The sequence below is a fragment of the Colletes gigas genome, unplaced genomic scaffold (genome assembly GCF_013123115.1).
Source record: "Colletes gigas isolate AHSC1104 unplaced genomic scaffold, ASM1312311v1 Colletes_gigas_Sc00012, whole genome shotgun sequence".
Classification (NCBI taxonomy): domain Eukaryota; kingdom Metazoa; phylum Arthropoda; class Insecta; order Hymenoptera; family Colletidae; genus Colletes; species Colletes gigas.
Genome location: NW_025106641.1, coordinates 2,553,442 through 2,572,988, shown reverse-complemented (window position 1 = coordinate 2,572,988; position 19,547 = coordinate 2,553,442). Strand labels below are relative to the sequence as shown.

At 34.4% G+C, this 19,547-nt stretch overlaps 3 protein-coding genes across 5 annotated transcripts in view; 1 reads left to right on the top strand and 2 right to left on the bottom strand.

Annotated features, from left to right (window-relative positions):
- The window catches only part of LOC122399088 (JNK1/MAPK8-associated membrane protein), a 760,891-nt gene that overhangs the window by 45,903 nt on the left and 695,441 nt on the right, over window positions 1–19,547 (bottom strand). The window lies entirely within an intron of this gene.
- Window positions 237–6,665, bottom strand: LOC122399074 (BTB/POZ domain-containing protein KCTD3). Of its 2 annotated transcripts, XM_043399459.1 has the most exons (11): window positions 6,111–6,665; window positions 5,687–6,000; window positions 5,441–5,605; window positions 4,960–5,148; window positions 4,409–4,888; window positions 4,208–4,324; window positions 3,692–3,697; window positions 2,491–2,630; window positions 2,218–2,404; window positions 1,861–2,139; window positions 237–1,788 (listed from the first exon to the last, which is right to left on the bottom strand). In XM_043399459.1, exons 1-11 carry the CDS (start codon window positions 6,170–6,172, stop codon window positions 1,580–1,582), a joined length of 2,148 nt encoding a protein of 715 aa, XP_043255394.1. In that variant the 5' UTR covers window positions 6,173–6,665; the 3' UTR covers window positions 237–1,579. The 2 variants fall into 2 exon arrangements, with proteins under 2 accessions (XP_043255394.1, XP_043255395.1); XM_043399460.1 differs by lacking the exon at window positions 3,692–3,697.
- On the top strand, window positions 16,162–19,135 carry LOC122399082 (odorant receptor 13a-like). The gene is made up of 7 exons (XM_043399475.1): window positions 16,162–16,463; window positions 16,568–16,876; window positions 17,244–17,527; window positions 17,846–17,945; window positions 18,008–18,112; window positions 18,393–18,542; window positions 18,844–19,135. The coding sequence occupies exons 1-7, from the start codon at window positions 16,308–16,310 to the stop codon at window positions 18,898–18,900; spliced, it is 1,161 nt and encodes a 386-aa protein (XP_043255410.1). The 5' UTR covers window positions 16,162–16,307; the 3' UTR covers window positions 18,901–19,135.

The window sequence follows — 19,547 nt, the reverse complement described above, 5'->3', positions numbered from 1 at the left end:
AAAGAAATTTGTGTGCAATCAAATTATCAAAAACAAGTTAATCATGCAATACAGAATTAATATAAAATCACAGTAGTGCCTCAGATTTAATTGAACTTATCTAGTTGTAATTATTAATATTGATAATAATTTAGGTAAAGTTTTTCTAAAAAAAACAAAGACGAAATATTATATAGTTAAAGAATTATGACATTGTTACAATAAATAATGTATTACTTACATTTGTGGAAGAAAAATGTTTCTATAAAAATTCATCATTTCAGAAATTCTCTTCTGATGAAACATAAAGACACTTTTATTTCAAAGTCATGTAATTATGTATGTTCCCAGTTACATCCATAAAAATATGTTTACATTCGTGTGAGAATTAACATCATAATACATACATTTATTGTTTATTCGAATCACAGAGATAGCAGTTATAACAGTATTACAATATTTGCTATAAATGTATGCATTTATCTAGCAAAAAATATAAGAAACCATATGAGCTTACATGTTGAGGAAATATCCTCTTATTGGAAAAGAATCTTTCTGCAATGCACTATCACGCCCATTCTTAAATTACGTACTTAATTTTATACATTTTATGCGCAATTATTAATCACAATTTATTGATGATAAAATGAGTGGTTCTAAGGAAACAAAAATTTTCAATTATTAAACGAAGTACAGTAGTGCCCGCATAAGTGACCAAGCTCGAGACCGGCCGCGGTCATTTATGTGGGCATATGGTTACTTCTTAGAATTGAACGGAGATAAGGAAAGAGGATAAGTGCGAGTGAGATACAATAGCTGGCACCCGAAACCATATATGTATATAATGTATCGATAACGACTGGCGTCAAGTTACGCTCGACACGCTCGATGTTCGATGTTCGAAGCCACTTGGCTTGTAAGAATTGGTGGGGATAACCGCGGTCATTTATATGGGCACTACTGTTTTGTATAAATATTTACATTACTTCAGACTGTGAATTTCTTCAACAAAATCTGTTGTTATATTTTAAATACGGTAAAAAATGGAATTTACAACATGGATGGATTCATTTATTTTATAACATAGTAATATAGAATATGTAAATATAAATGAACTCTCAACTTGTATAATATACCAATTGTTAATCTCGAAACACTCTTACTTCGTTAATTTTAGAATAATTTAAATAATTATACATTGTACCTCAAATCTAATGTTAAATTTTTTACCCAAGAACAATAGATTGTAAAATTTTAATTGATGTGAAAGATGTATTTGTTTTTAAAATTCAAACGACGCTGTTATTTTACCTCAAATATATCTACAATTTTACCATTACAGTACTTATACTAGACACTAATTATATCACTTTCATATTATATTTCTTATTTTCTCAGAAAATTATTACAAACAGAAATATTAATAAAATCGTTATGCTAGGAACTGTCACTGCAGACTTTTACGCGTAAATAACCCGTAATAAATAAATAAACAAATAAATAAATGCAGACACTATTAGCGAAGCTTCGGTTACGTATAATGACATAAAAAATGTAGAAAATGGTAAAATTTCTGTAAAATACACTTTTCATATTATCTTCATGCTTGGCTAGGTCCGGGTGCTGTCTCTGTTTTGTCACAGTTTTGTGACTGATTGAGAAACAATACATTACTTGTCTTTATGCTTGGCCCTGATGATATAAGCGAAGGACACGGACTAATGCATGGTGTCGATGAATAACTATTACTTAAATCACACTGATCCAACAGTTTCCAAAGTTCTTCTGGCGTAGGTCCACCAGAAACATCTACAACCGAGTTGCTTGTTAGAACGATCGATGATTCTAATTTCATTGTTCGTAGAAGAAAACCGACATTACTTTGTGTAGAAGAAAAAGATGGCTCTAAAGCTGTTGCAAGATCCCACAATTGAATGGTACCATTAGAATGTCCAGTAAATATAAAACGCCTAGGTCTTGAACCCATGCGGCTAGACCCTTCGCATTCGTGTACATAAAATGAAGTTATAATACTACCATCCACTGATTTGATTACGCAAACCCTCTTTCCATTTGATGCTAAACGAACGAATAACTGATCAGTCTCGGGTATAACTTTTTGAACGAATACTTGTTCATCGTATTGTCCTCCGAATGGTCCTATATCGTGATATCAAGTGATAAAATTTTTGCGCATTTATGTGATCAGCAATGATCCAATTGTTCTTCGTAACATACCAAAATCATTGCCAGCACTGTAACTGATCCAAGGTTCGATAGCTTCTAAAGATACAATTTTAAAACTAGCTTCAGGCGTTGATCCAGGTTGAGTAGAGATCATCCCGCGGAATCTCTTTACTGCCCAACTCCTAACGTGATTGTATTCGGAACAGACTGATACTAAATACGTTTCTGACAATGTCACCTATAATGCATTTTAATGTATACGTACAGAACTTGTAAACTAATAGCAACGAGAACGTGAATTTTGTTAGATATAGACATACGTACTTTCGTCACGCTACTTTGATGTACCGTAAACGTTTGAAATAATTGTGGACCATGCCCTAGCGTTTCGGGATGTTGAACTATGACCCTCACACTGCCAGATTTTGTGCCATACGCAATTTCAATCCAATTACCACAGAGAGCTGCATAAAAAATCATATTTTACACTAAATAACTTCGATTTAAATAATTCGAAGTTGACAATATAAACTACATTTTTTAATAAAAAATGTAAATGACACAATGCTGACATAACATATATTGAAGACTGTAAAAAATAGAAAGAATTCTGTGTGCGTGTATATTTTTAATTAATGTAAAATAGAATACCTACACGAATATAACGTTACATGCTTTGTATCGAGTAAAGAACGACTATTCGTAAAAGGGTATGCAGATTGTTGTTTCATGTAGTAAGAAATATATGATTTGAATTTTAATAAAATTTTATACACATACATATGTTGGAAGATTTGTGAAAATATAATATTTACAATGTATCTAAAGAGAATGTAATTGTTTATAACGGACAAAATAAATACTTATATGCGTACGAAATTACATGGAACGAAAAATAACTATGCAAGCAGATTTCTTTCCTTCCTTTCTCAGATGCTGGTAGGAAATGAATAGTAATGGAAGGAGGAAGCAGAAAGCTCTAATAATGAAATCTAATGCGAATTAAGAACAGCACTTGCATAACCATTGTATAAATCAAATATTAATAAAATAAATAGAAAACGAAAATATCATAATTTACATTAGTACAACTGGATGCATAAGGATAGTGGGGCTGTGTATGTTTAGTGAAATCTATGAGAGAAAAGAGTTTTTATAAGTGTTTTCGGATATATCATTTCAATTTATAATTATAGATGATCAAGTATGTAGGATTATTTTCGAATGTATTTATATTCTGGTTCAAAGCGAGTAATCGAAAGCTATTTCTTTCAAACATGTAAATATATGTATAAAGGTGGTTTTAATTAAAAGTGCTGTTAAAAGCGGTATATGAATATGGATTTGTGCATTGATTTAACGCAGAATAAAATACTATATCTGGAAAGGAAGGGTATGGACATTAGTACTTCAAACAATGCATCATGTTTGATGCGATACAAAATGTAGAGAAACACATGTAATTGTGAATTGTGACTTGAATGTGAAAATATTGTAGAACATTGTCATATTGACCCATACTTGCCTTGTGCTATTTATCCAGTTGTACGAAATCATGAAGCAAAGAATGTAATAATAAACTCTCATTAATATTAAAAAACAGTATTGAACTTTATGATAGAAAGACACCAGAACGTTTACATCCAAAGTAATAGGTCAGTTATCGTGTGCGTCTTTCTATCGAAACAAGTTTGTTTTGCATTATAAAGAAGAAAAAAAATAATGAGAGATTCATGATTATGATTCTTCAGTACATAATCAAAGATACAGCATAATTATCTAAGAAAGTATAATATAAAAAAACACATTTATTATAAAGGTAACGTTTGTTTGTTATTACATTCCTCAATATAAGCAGATTTAACAATTATATTTTAGTCCACTTATTTGTACGTCACTTGAAAAGGTGGTTCTGCAATAGAGATACTGTAATACTCAATGTTATGAACCATGAATTAATTATTATTTACCTTTGATTTTCGTGTTAAATTGTTTATTAAGATAATATTATGTTAGGAGAAAAACGTATATGAAAACTTACATGTTTTTGGTGTTAAATAAACGGATATGGCTGTAATGGGATCATAATTTGGGTCACGGTACAGTTCAGTTACAAGTAGATCGTTATCCTTTATTCTCAAAGGGAATTTTTCCATGTCTGTAAATTGATGTAACGTATCACTATTGTAAAATCTATTTCAAACGTTAAAAGAGACGTTTTTGAAAATTTATTTCTAATTACCAATATAATAAATAGATCCATTGTTACAACCCAATAGAAGAAACGAACCAGCTGTATCGAATGATAAAATCGGCACTACGTCTTGTATTTGCCAATGATGCGTCGTAGCGTGCCATACTCCAATTTTATCGGTCGGGGATAAAGCAACCAATTGTCTTCCAATAAAAAATAAATATTCCACGCGTACGTTTAAGTTAAATGTACCAATGTTAGTATTTTTCCCGTTTGTTGAAACGTTCCATAATCTCACTTGATTTCCATAAGAAATGGCAACCATTTTGGTATCGAGACTAGTGTTCATTTTCGAAGTTATTGCGACCCTTTCGATTATCGATTCGATATGTGGACTAGTGAATGCATGTTGCCATCCTGATGGATCTTTAAGTCGATAACACCTTATAAAATGTGCATAAGCAATTACAATCCAATTGTGATGTGCTTTTATGATTTGAACTCTTAAAGGATCCACCCATGATGAAACTGTATTAACAGAAATTATTAATAATATTTTATTAGAATTTTGGAAGCAAAATATATATATATCTGTTTACCTTGTTGGGGGCCGAACACTAAACTTATGTCATTTTTATATAACTTATTTAAATCGGCTGAATTATTTCTAACGTGTCTTAAATCGAGAGACGAAGTACGCGAGTGTGGTAAGCCTCTTTGTTGGATTCTACAATCCAATGAAGAATTTCTTACATGCGTTCCGAGCGCTCCTTTATGGTTTTGTTGTCCTAAAGTAAATTTACACTAAATGCTAGGAATAATTTGTATAGAAATAAGATTAACACGTTAACTGCCACGCCGTTTTTACCTGATTTCCTGTTTTTGTTATTCAACAATGTAAATAGGCGAACGTGTTTTAACAAAATAGTAGTAATATGTTTTCTATTTAATACCTTCATTTATAAAAGCAAAAGTTAACTGTCGGCCCATGGAAACCAGTGTAACGTGAATAAAAAATCTATTGTTGGTCTTTAAGGACTAGCATGGCAGTTAATGTATTAAGTATTTAACGTTCATTACCATTATTGTTGTAATTAGTGCTAGAACTCGTGGAAGTTGTGTTTTGATTTTGTGAAGTGGATGGTACATCTACCCTAGAATTAGTATTATTAGTAGTAGCTCTACCATGAATGGATACATCTCCTACATTCGATGAGATGGTAGCAGGTTCTTGCAATGGTATACCTTTAAAATTAAAATATTTCAAACATAAATTATCGTTGGATTAAGTTTTATATCATAAGATATGATTCTTTAAATGCTTACTCGGAGGTATTAAATACCCATAAAACAATACATCTCCGCAAGAAGACTGAGTTAAATCTTCGCACAACATTAAACGCTTAACTAATGGTGTAATACCATAATATTCAGCTTCGTGCCTTAACGTTCGAAGATCTATATTTTTTATATCGATCTCTTTTGTACGTAAATAATTCAATATAATAGAAAACAACTTTGGATCTCTGTCTATAAATAATGCTCCAATTTCATCTCTGTGACTAGCAATTCGATTACTCAACAAAGCTGTGAAAAATGAATCTGGGACCCATGTTAATGTCTGTTTTGACGTTGAAAACCTGAATAACAAATAATGTTAGCACATGGAGAAATAATTATAAAGAAGAATAACATTGATAAATAATATTGGACGACGGTTGGCCAGCAATTAAAAAACAATATATTGTACCTTGTTCCACCAACATTTAAATGCACGATGTCACCAACACTAAAAGAAGGAGGCACGGCCATTGTTACGACTGACTTTGTACATAAATGTATAATTTGATGGCGTACGTTTTATCTTGATAATAATCACTAAATAATTCGAAGATTAGAAATTGCGTCACAGGTTATGCATGTTTTTTTGACTGCTTTACCAGTGTGTACTTTCGCGTGCGTATAATTGCATTCTGATACAAAGATTAGAAACTTGAAACACCCTCTTTCGTTCATTAAAAACATTAATATATCAAATCTTTACATGGGAAAGTTATCCAAGACTAATATTAGATATTAAAATTATTATACACATATTAACAACACGTTTTAGGCTGAATAACTATAAGAATTTTTTCGCATTGTTTGCCCATCAACAGCAAATCACATCTCGTCGATGATAGAATCACGGGTAATATGTAGTATAGATCCAACATCCGCTCGAAGAATTTGTCCTACAACCAGAGATTCACTACCTTATCAATTCAGACTAGAATAGGATCATAGTATTACAAGCGACAGGAATTAAAACGAATAACTTCTGAAAATGTATAGACGTTTGTTTGAACAATCAGATTCATCATGTCATCATCCATTCAATTTATTACGTTTGTTCAGATTTAAACTTTATCTCGTGGGTTCATTATGGTATCCCACATTTACAATTCTTTATCCAGAATATTATACATAACACTCGAATATCTTCAAAACTGTCGATGATAGTAAAAAATGTTACAAAATATTTATATCATTAGAACCAGTATCGCAGACGAGATATACGTGTAGACCTTATGAACTTTCGTGGCTCAAATTGACTGCCATACCGACTTAAAATTTGAGAGGTGATTTTAACGTCCTCTTCTCATGGATGGCGGTCAGTTGAGAAACTATTCATTGAATTAGTGTTGATAAGGTAAACAGCTGTATGACTTTTATTACATCCTATCAAGTTCGCATTTCAATTCGTCTGTGATACGTGTCTAATGTAATAGCGTCGAAATGTACATGATGAACTAGATGATTCAATGGAAATTTATTTTCGATGGATTATAACTATTAATTAATTATAATAATCGTTCATATACTTTAATGCATTTTTATTTTGTTTTTGTTACAGTCTCTTGTTAGAATTCGAAGTTAAGGAATTCATTTTCGAAATACAAACTTCGTGAGACATCGGAGCCCCCCGCCACCCCCGACTAATTTGCGAAAGTACAACGAGGGGTCGTCATTCGTGCTGTAAAAATTGGTGTAGTAAGACGTGTCCAGACATGTTCAGACGTTTCACGACTAACGAGGTGCGTATTTCTAACCTGTTGCTACTTCATCATTAATACTATCCGGGTTTACTTTCTATCGATGCTTTTACATAATATTACTACATTTTGTATCTCTGAATTTAATAACGATCTCTTGCAATACAGTTTGGATTTAATTATTACTTGATTATAATAATCGTTCATGTACTTTAATGCATTTTTATTTTGTTTCTGTTACAGTCTCTGATTGGAATTCGAAGTTAAAGAATTCGTTTTCAAAATACAAGCCTCGCGAGACATCGGAGCACCCTCCCCAACTAATTCGCGGGGGTACAGCGAGATGTCGTCATTCGTGCTGTAAAAATTGACGTAGTAAGACGTGTCGAGACATGTTCAGACGTTTCGCGACTAACGAGGTACGTATTTCTAACTTTCTCATATTTCCTCGTTATTATTACACGCGTTTACTCTCTAACAGTGCTTTCGTTTAGATTTAATACATTTATACTACAAATTGAATCGAAATTGTGGCAAAAACTGAATCCTATTTCGCGCGTTTTCTTCAATATCTAACCGGCGTCGATTTGTTGTATTTCTCTGTATATATTATTTCAAGTTAAATTATTGTTTATTTATTATTAGATATGTCATTTGTATTTTATTTCTGTTACAATTTCTGATTGGAATTCGAAATCGAAGGATTCCTTTTCGAAATAGAATCTTCGGGAAACATCGGAGCTCCTCGCCACTCCCCGAGCTAATTCGTGAGCGATGCTGGTTATAGCGCGGAGCCGCCATTTCTGTTGTAAATATTGGCGTAGTAAGACGTGTTCAGACCTGTTAAGCCGTGTCGGCGGTTTGCGAACGTGAGGGTATGTATATCTAACCTGTTCATATTTCATCATTAATACTACTCGCGTTTATTCTCTAACAGTGCTTTCCTTTCGAATTAATACATTTCTACTAGAAATTGTGTCGGAATTGTGACAATAACTGAATCGTATTTCTCACGTTTTCTTCGATATTTAACCGGCATCGATTCGTTATATCTTTTTAAACACAATTACGTATCTTGTAATTATTGTTTAATTATGATTAGATACGTTTCCTGTAATGCATTTGATTTTAACTTGTATTTTATTTCTGTTGCAGTCTCGTATTGGAATTCGAATTGAAGGCAAGCTACCGGCACGCAATCAACGCCATGACGCCATTACACCATAGCGCCAACTTCAAATGGACGAATAAGGTTGAATTGGTAAAATTTAATACATATATTATTCAAACGAATAACATTTATACATTTTTTATGTATTTTTATTATTTTATCGTGTTATTTGTCGAAAGTATAATATATCAGTGTTGAGATTAAGTAATTGAGATTAAATAATAAATAATTTTTTAATTTGTTTTATAATCGATTTCAATTAAGTGGCAAATTAAATGGGAATTAATTTCCATATTTTATTGCATTTTGATCGCGATTCCATATTTTTTTAGGTGTCAAATATTAATTGACTTTTTACAAATTTATCAGTATGAATTGTTGCAATTGTATTTGCGTACAGCTTTCTATGCAAGTTGAATAAAACATAGAAACTGCGTAAATATGATATGCCATTCCAATAGAAGTAAATAAACTTTAATTTTTGCACGTTTTAGAATGTTTATAAAAATCGAAATATATATTAAAATTTAATTCAGTTGATACCATCACGCTTACAACTCTAGTAACAAAAGGCTGATATATAATATTTTTTAAATCGAGCAATTATTTTATAATTGCCTTCATTAATAATATTTTATCATTCAAATTTATGTGTTGAGAAAATTTATTTTGTATCTTTCTGATGTGATTCAATGTTCTTTCTGATGTAGAAGGAATTACAGTATTTCCATTGATAGTTACTAAGTGAGAAAGAAAAAAAACCGTAGGAAAGCACAGGCGTGCTTCTTGTGTATATTTCTTGTGTCCTTCCCAATTCTCTTTCCAGGAACGTTGGCCGCGCGCAATGCGGCCGGTAGCTTCAGTGATAGTACGTAGCAACAGTTTGTTTATCAGGGCAAAGTGACCCAAAGTAAGTTGTCGTACAACGTAGTTTCGGCAAATGCGAAAATAGAAGCAGTGTTTCTTACGCACACTTAAATATTTCCAGAGCATCGTGGCTCTTGTTGTTTTCTAAATCGCGAGACTAGAGTCATTTGTTCGCCGATTTGAATCTTCGGTCGCGGTAATGTAATTTCATATCTAATAAACTAGATTATTTTTTTAATTTGAAATTAAAATTCTTCGTTACCGGGATTAGAGTCAGTGCATCACTGAAGAGGAGTATTGGCCGGTGCTCCACGAGCAAACAATGTAAGTATAAATTTATACTTTGAAATTTTTAATTAAAAATTTTTACAGCTTTAACAATAGATTCAAATTGTTTTCTTACAGTTTTCTTACAGTCTCTGAACGTGATTCTGAAAAGCAGCAGCAGTACCCGGGGCGGTATCGGGCGATGGACCACGAGCGAACAACGTAAGTATAAATTTATACTTTGAAATTTTTAATTGAACATCTCTATAATTTTAACAATAAATTATAATTGCTTTCTTATTCTTTATAGCAGGACCATGCAGAGGGCTTTGATGACTTCCATTGGCCAGCAGCAGCATCATCATGCAGTCATCCCAGAGGCACAAGTTCATCACTTGTGAGTCGCATGTTATTTGTGTTCCTCTGGTCCCCAATCATGTTGTAGGATGAAAGATCCGAATCAACACGGGTGACCAGTTGTATACTTAGTATTTTTGACGAGTTAAGTGACCCATGAGTTGTATTTTTTTAGTGTAGGCTAGGATCTTCTTGCACTCGCGTTTTTTAATGTTACCAATAAATATTACACAATATGATTATTACACAATTTTTATAAAATATATGCAATATTTTTATTAACGTTATATGAATTATATAATTGAGTAGAACATGAATTAATATAATGTGAAAACATTATATTAACCATATGATCGAGTAGAATATCTTACAACATTAATATAATTATTAAATATTCGTTTTATTAATTAATACATCATATGATGTATTTCATGTGCAAGAAGGCATTTCGCGACTGGTCGATTTTCAAATCAAAGGAACATGTATATTAATTTTATCTTTTGAAAAATTTACTTTGACGACAAAATCGACCAAGGTTAATTGAATATTTTGAATAATAATTTAATAAATTTATTCCAATTTGCAAAGTATTTTATCATGAAATTTTTATTAAAGTCTTCCATTTTAAATAATTAAATTTCAGTCACAAATTTTTCTTGAATAATAATATTTTTCAATATTAACGTACTCTGTTGTTAACATATTACATATTATAACAAGTCGAGTCATTTTAACTGAGAATAGATACCGTTTAGATAATTATTAATAACCAGTTTTTCTAGTCAGGATTTTCAGGATACTTTTCCGTGTTCGTTGCCTAAGTTCGTGCACATGCCCACGTGTTATTTGCACGAGCGAAGGCAACGGGGCACGATGACTTTATTTATAATAATTCAACGACATATTGACGACTGACATTGGTTAGCGAATCGTGCGCGACGTACTGTCCACATGTGTGTGTTGTGGTTAGGTTGTGGAAGTGCGTCGTTTAAACAATTCACTACAATTCTCTAGATTTCTATTAACTGCAACATTCAATTTTTACTTACCAATTTATCAAATTAATTATTGATTTTGCTGTTTATGTATTCGTTTCCATACACGATAATTCTGGTAATTCATACTGGAATAAAAAATACAATATACTTGATGAATGACTTTGTATTATATTAAATTATATAAAGATTTTATAGTATATAAAAATGTTATCTATAATATAAATACGCAATGGTCGCTAGCCTTTGTCAGACGATTTCAGAAACTGGTATGTACATTTAGAGTATGAATGAGGTTGTGTCCGGGTGTCGGAGGAACCCCGGGGAGTCCTCTCTAGTTTAGGTCGCGCCCGGACATTCCGAATGAGAACCGTGGAGTGTTTGTTTTGTGTGATTGAGTTTTGCAATTTTTTAAATATAGGGTTAGGTAGGTAGGTAACTTTTTCTCTGGTGTGTGTGTGCTTAATCTAAGTAGGTAGGGTCAGGGCAGGACTGTCCACATTAGTCACTCGGGTAGGCGCGTTTTCGCGTGGCAGTTCTGTTCCTGTAGTTACGATTTCGAGAGTAGAAATCTTGCCGATTCAAACGGCGCACTTGTGCTGTTTGTTTTAGCTTTATTTTCGACTCCTCGAATCGCGCGACTCTTAAAGTCGCTCTCTCGCGCTCGCGGTCGTGATCAGGTCCCTTTCGAAACGTTCGTTCCCCTCGAGATTCACCACGTATGCTCTTGCAACAATTCGTATATTGTTGGAAGACTACGTATTGCACAAAATCTCGAGCCTTGTTTTAAGTAAGTTTCAGGCATCGGCAGGACCGCCGAAGAAAGAAAAGGCTCTATATGAGCTGAAGAGGCCCTGACAAACTGTCTCAAGAGTGGGCTACAACAAATGGCTTTTCATCTTCATCCTCGGATGAGGATGGAAAGTCATTCCTCTTACTATTTTGTCACTTAACTCGTCTGTAGTTGTAGTTAGTTTGTTTTTCTGGCTGGCTCACGCATGCATGTACCTGACGGTATATGATTGCACCATACATGCCAGCCATTCCACCCCTGTATTCTGTTGGCTGGTTCACGTATGCATGTACCTGGTACATGATTGCACCATACATGCCAGCCATCAGGGCAACTCGCGGTTATGATGTACATAGAGTTGCGAATATGCAATAAACGCGTTTGTTTTTAGAGTTGCGAATTGTTATTTTTCGCGTTTCCTTTTCAGGGTAGCGTTGCGAATAATTACCATTCGCGATTGTTTTCATGCAAACTTAGGTACCGGGAGTTTGTTTTAAAAGTAGCGTTGCGAATTATTGATAAACGCGATTGCTCGTAGAGTTGCGAATTACTATTTTTCGCGTTTGCTTTTCAGGGTAGCGTTGCGAATAATCACGATTCGCGTTGCTTTTTTACTCTTTTATACATACAATGGACATCAACCGCGTTTGCAATTTTCATACTATAAATTAGCGTTGCGATCTTGATTAATCGTGCGATTTTTTCTTTAGAGTTGCGATATTTTCAATGCCCAAATTCTACCCCAATTGTAGTATTAGAAGTAGTTAGTTTGTGGCCAGTACATGTGTATGTACATGTACAATTAGCCCTTGATTAAAGTTAGAGTTGCGAATAATACAATGTTCGCGTTTGCTCGTAGAGTTGCGAATAAATATTTATCGCGTTGATATGCCAGTGTTGCGACTAAACACGATTCGCGATTGTTCTTGTGCAAACATAGAAATCGGGTGTTTGCCTTAAAAATAGCGTTGCGAATTATTAGTAAACGCGATTGCTTTAGAGTTGCGAATCACTATTTTTCGCGTTTGCTTTTCAGGGTAGCGTTGCGAATAATTATTATTCGCGATTGCTTTGTATTGTTACAAGTCGCGTTTGGAATTTTTCTATTATAAATTAGCGTTGCGATTGTTGATTTATCGCGTTGTTTGCCCCGTAGTGTTGCGATATAAAATGTCTAGCTTCCTCCCAAGATGTGCCACACTATTGTAGTTATTAGTAGTTTGCAGTAGTTAGTTTATTTTATACATGTATATTTGTATCTACCACTGAAGACGCCAGTATTTTTGGGCAAAACGCGATTTGCATTAGCGTTGCGAGATAAATATATTTCCATTAAAGATAGAGTTGCGATAAATGTACAATAATCGTGTTTATTCATAGAGTTGCGATTTACTATTTTTCGCGTTTCCTTTCCAGGGTAGTGTTGCGAATTTCATACGCGATTGCTTTAATTGTTAGTTAAGAATAGTGTTGCGAATACATCGATCGGTTTGCTCTTAGCGTTGCGAATTCCTATTTTTCGCGTTTGCTTTTCAGGGTAGTGTTGCGAATAATCACCATTCGCGGTTGTTTGTATTGTTATAAATCGCGTTTGGAACTTTTATATTATAAATTAGCGTTGCGATCTTGATTTATCGCGTTTTTATTAATTAGAGTTGCGATCTAATGCCCAAAATCTGACACTGGCCACTGCTTCAAGATCATCACGATGCAGCTGGGGATTCTACAAGTCCTCAGATGGCTCAACTTTATTATTAATATTAGTGTTGCGTATTATTTAATATGGGTGCACGCGATTTAATTAATAAAGCAACTTTGTATGGTTTATTTCACGAATAATAAGCACCTCTCGCGATGTTTGGATTTTATAAATTAGCGTTGCGAAAGAAAGAATTGTCCAATTACGGGTTGTTTTCATATTTATTTTAACTATGTAAAATATATCTTTCTTCTATATAATGGTCAATGGAAATACTGTTTTATATAAATCAAATGTTCTATTTTTCATAATTTGTAAAAAACTGTAATTTTTATGAATACATTTCCATTACAGATTTGTGACGTATTTAAAAATGATATATTATGATTAAGTTGATAGTATTGAATTCACTATTCCAATATATATATCACTAATTGTTATTAGAGTTGTTAATTTTTACGGCATATAGTGATTTTTCTAACCGCGATATTTATTTATAAATAGTGGATTTTTTTTTATAAATATTCGGAATTCTTTGCATGGATTAAAGTTTATTCGCGATCTTTGTTTCAATTGATGGGAAATAAAATGCTTGTATCAAAGGGGTACGCAATTGCAACTCGATATTTCATATTGAGATGTAATTTCCGCATAGAATCACTTTTGAATCGCTATTGTTGCTCTTTTTGTACGAACTTAACTTAATTCTCGATGCAGTAAAATATAATTATTTCGATATTTACGTCTGGAAAAATTTTTGATTTGAAAAACGAAACGAAAAATAAAATCTACGGTAATGAACGAATAACATTTTCAATCTATTCGGTAGTTATCTCAACACTGAATATTTATGTTTCTAAACTTTGTAAATTCAATTTTTGCTCGTGGAAGTTCTAATTCAAATATTAATTTTGTAATATAAATTTTGCTACGATCGATAAATACGAGTCAATCTGGATAGGATATAATTATTCTTTTCTGTGTCCACTAATCATTTTCATTTCAGCTTACTAATTCTTTGAACAAGTTCTGTTTACAGAGCAAAAATTACTACAAGATGAACGTGATTGAACGTGGTCGTTTCTAGGAAAATAGCTATCTCACAGAATTATTGATTGTCTCTGTTTATGTTTCAGGAAAGCATCGTGGGAGTATCAAAGACATCAAAAAGATAATATCTTTTCATGTTTCTTTGTTTTATCTGAGTAATATTTATTGTATTTGAGTGTATGTTTCAGGAAAACATCGTGGGACTATCAAAGACACTAAGAAGACAACATTTTCCCTTATTTCTTTGTTTTATATGATTTATATTTGTTACATTTGAGTGTATGTTTTAGGAAAACATCGTGGGATTAACGAAGACACCCGGAAGAAAATACTTTTTCATATCTTTTCATGCTTCTACGGATTGCGTTAGAATATAAGTATACATGTATACAGATTATAAGATAAACATGCGTTTTGCGGCATCTTAATAAATAATACCGAGCTTCGTGCGTTTATTTTAAGAGCGAACTTAATATTAAGGCATGACTGGGTTCATACGCGCAGTTGCGCTTTTCAATGTCATTCTTCAGGGTTTTATTAGGCACTGTTGTAATATAAGTGCAAGGACAATCAATATGAAGGTACATATTGTTATTCTAATAGTCGTGCGTGCAGTTGCACTTTTCAACGTCGTTCTTCAGTGTCTTCTTAGGCACTATCGTAATACAGATGTAGGAAAAATCAATATGAAGGTACATATTGTTATTCTAATAGTTAGACTTCGTACGTGCAGTTGCACTTTCCAACGTTGTTCTTCGGTGTCTTATTAGGCACTATCGTAATACAGACGTAGGAATAATCAATATGAAGGTACATATTGTTATTCTAATAGTCAAGGTTCATACGTGCAGTTGCACATTTGTTAGGTTTTTGGTCTATTTATCAGTCAATATATCAGTCAATTCTTCTAAAGACTCTTCTCTCGTTTTTGTTAGGATTTCTCACCAAAGGAGGGTGGTTGGGGTGAGATTGGGGCGGGTCTCCATTCGCAGCAACCTCCAAGTGGTGAGACCTGGGAATCATTATTATTTAGTATGTAATTAATAACTCATTACTCGTAACTGTGTAATATAATTATTAATTACATAGCAAATAATATGAGCTAATGGCTGCGATCTTCCTCGTATAGTTTAGTATAAATGCATATAGTTTCTTCATCAGATCCGAAGCGATCATGTTCCCTTTATCATATCTCCCTTTAGTATTTATAAAAATTAGATCTGAAGGCTGCAGCTTCCGCTTAGCCTTTCTGTTGATTCGTGTCCGACAGGGGCAATAACTTTCGCGTATCGATAAAGAGGAATACGCGGAAGAAAAAATCGAATAGAAAAACTTGAAGTAGCAATCTCGACAAAGGTGTATATTTATCTTGGCAAATGTACAGGCATATATGCATATTCATGCCAAGTACAATTCGAACAGTATGTCTACGCGTATACTTTAGGAGGTGGTACAGGGGTGGCGTTATAGAGTTTCGTGCAATACTTGACGGACGCAAAGTTTGAATTCTCGTTAACTATTGCGTCCCGCCCACTATAAAACAATAAGTATTACGTTGTCGGTCAATGTCTCCTTCGTCGGTTCACGAGAATTCGATTTTGTGGAGAATGTCTTTGGTTATCCTAGCCAATGTGAAACAAACCGTGGTGGAGGTATCTTCCTGTCGACGATTCGTTTTTATAAGTAAACGAATTCCATCGAAATCTGAGAGCGATGAATTTCCAAATATATAATGGCGAAGAATATGACGAACTAATTAGGCCCATAAAGATTAACGGGAGCATAATATCCATTTGGCCGTTGGACGAGAATGATGGCAAAGCAAAGGTACTCTTTAGAAGATTTCATCTGTTCTGTATGTTTTTCTTGGTAAGCATCGTTTAGGAGATTAGTGTAAAATTGGCGATCGCTAAGTAGTAGTAGATACGTTTAACAAAGATTGGGATAATCATTTGAAAGAGTTGAGTTTTCAGGTGATGGTGATGTCATTTGCAGTGTCGGCCGATGTGATACATAATTTAAACAATTTGGACGAGGCAACCGAATGTGCTCTTATCTGTTCCGCTTTTTATCTTTGCGCCGTTCGTTTGACAGTTTATACGGTTCACCAAAAAGATATGCTTTACGTGGTGAACACAATGAGAGAGGACTGGACTACATCTTCCTCCGATGACAAGACTGTTTTAGCAGAGAAAACGTTGTTTGCCTATCGGCTGGCCAAATATTTTATCTGCACAGTCGCTATAACGATCGTAATATTTATGTGTGTTCCCATTCTGGAAGTACGTACACCAACGTGCCTTTGTATTTATTTTTTTTAACTTTTGTTTTATTACCGCTTACTTTTCGTGCTAAACTCCTTGCCGATTAAGCTGGTCGGGTCGAGGATTTTTAACTGAACTGATAACGTTTGATTCGTTTCAGAAGAGATACGAAAGTGTCTGATTAAATTTTAAGACGTTCGATGGAATTTGGTTTAATTTACAATTCGTAGCTTCGATTCGATTAAGTTTGCAAGCGAATGGGGACGGAGTTTAGCTCGATTTGAAAAAGTTTGCGGACGTTTAATTTAGTTAAACAGTAGTCAGACTTGTTTGATACGATTTGATTCGAAAGAAAGCAATGAAATTCAACTCGTTTTTCTTATAGATTTACTTTCTTGGTCGGGACAAAGTGCTTCCCTTCCGAGGCTACTTTTTCATCAACCAAACTATATCACCGGTATTCGAGCGTCTTTATATGTTCAACGTAACGGCAGGTGGTTTTGCTGGAAGCATGATAGCTGGTGCTACCAGTTTCAATTTTATAGTGATAATGCACGGATCGGCGAAGTTTGCGGTTCTGCGTAAAAGGCTGGAAGGCCTAAAAAGCGACGATCCTAATTCTATTTCTGCCATGACAGATTGCGTGATACGTCATCAGGAAGCAATAGAGTACGTTTTACTTGTTAGATTATGAATTAATTTTTCCTGGATGTTGATTCTGTTTCGAGTGCAATTTGAAATCGTAAATGTAGTTCTACATCTTTTCGTAGACTTGTTATGTATACCCATCTCAACCAAAAGGTGAAATAATGTTAAAACCACGATAAACAGCATCTAACAATATTTATCGATGTTCATCTTCTAATTTGCTTATCGTTTTAACCAGTATTTGACAATGTCTAAGAATCGTTTATTTCCCCTACTGATTTTCCCCGGCGCATTAATCGCGAAAATGCTCCGCGATTACATGCAACGATCTGTTTTTAGGTACGCAGATGCATTGGAGAGGATCATAAATGTTCTGGCTTTGGGGCAATTCGTTATTAGCACCGGGCTGATCTGCTTCGCGGGATTTCAAATCACCTCGGTACGTCTGTTCATTCCTCGCGAGTCGTAGCGTCGTCGATTAAAAAAAGGTAACGTTTCCAGATGATAGAGGACAAGGGGCGTCTGATGAAATATTCAACCTTTCTGAATTCTGCCATTCTCGAGTTGTTCATGTTCAGCTTTAGCGGAAACGGGCTGATCGACGAGGTGAGTGCAAAAACTAGTTTGCAAACTTTCGCACTAACGATTCTAAAGACGCCACTATTGGTATTGGGCAGATTTTATTCACGAATAACGTTGATGGATTATAATTTGCGAACGAATTTACAAACGGAACGTAAACTGACGTTATTCTAGCAATTAATCTAAACATTTTATTCGATATTCGTGAACAAAATTTGCCCAACTCTGGTATTGGACTGCATACTTGACGGTGTCAACTATTAAATTGCGAAGGGAAAATAATTAATAATTGATGACGAAACAGAGCGAAGCAGTGGGTGAATCCGCTTACAGCAGCGGCTGGATAGGTGGCCGTTTCTACCAAAATCTTCGAATCATGATGATGCGCTCGAGAGTTCCCAGCAAGATAACGGCAGCGAAATTTTACAGTATGTCTCTGGAGAGTTTCTCAGCGGTGAGTGAAAATGTATTTCAACCCTTTCGGTGGCACGTCAGCCACCGATTTGAGTATCGACGTTTTTTTCAGCGTCAGAACGAGGGCAAGTCTTCTTCTTCAACCCTCGACCGGCTGATGCCGGGTTGTTCATTCATGTTTAAAGTTTTTTAATACGCTTGAAAACCTTGCCGATTGAAACTTTTTAAAAACACACCAAGTGCAAATTTTACACAATCCAAACGAATAAATTCAACCACGGATATTTAACAAAAGTAAAATTAAACAAATCCATTGATAAAATATTGTGTGTGCTTTGCAGGTTCTCAGTACGTCGTTCTCGTACTTCACGGTGCTGACGGCCACCAAAGACGAATAATGGCCTCTGCGATGAATGTAGACGTTCTGTACAACATGTTTTGCGATCGTAGATGGAGTCCCTCGAGTGACTCAACTTATAGAGAATATATACTATAGTTGTTTCGCTAGTCTAAAAATATCCGTATACATCAAAGCGCCGTTTGAAAGTACGCGTTGTCCGAGGTTTCGGGGGTTGTTCAGAGCGAGATACGAGGTACATTTTGTGCGATGTTCAAAGGTAAAAGCTTTTAGAATAAAATGGGGAATATAGTTTTTATCAACCAGTAATTTAATATTTGTTCATGGACTATTTAATATCGGATCGCTTATAGCGACGTGTCAGCTGTTGTTTCAGTGACCTGATGTAAACAAAAACTGAAACCCATCGTGAGTTAGCTATCGTCAGCTAGCCATTCGTTTGAAAGAGTTTGGGCAAAATGTTACGAGTTCTTTAGGTGGGGTGAACCATGAAACAAATGGTCTCGGGAGCGACTCGAGGGTATTTTCATCGCAACAGTATCACACGTGAACTCGGCTACAGTGCACGCACACGGCTGCTCCATTCTGGCATCTTCTATTCCGTGTGCAACGTCGTTCGCGTTCAGTGTTCGTTGCATCGGTATATGTAGAATCTAACGAGAACAAATATCGAAGACTCGTTTCGAT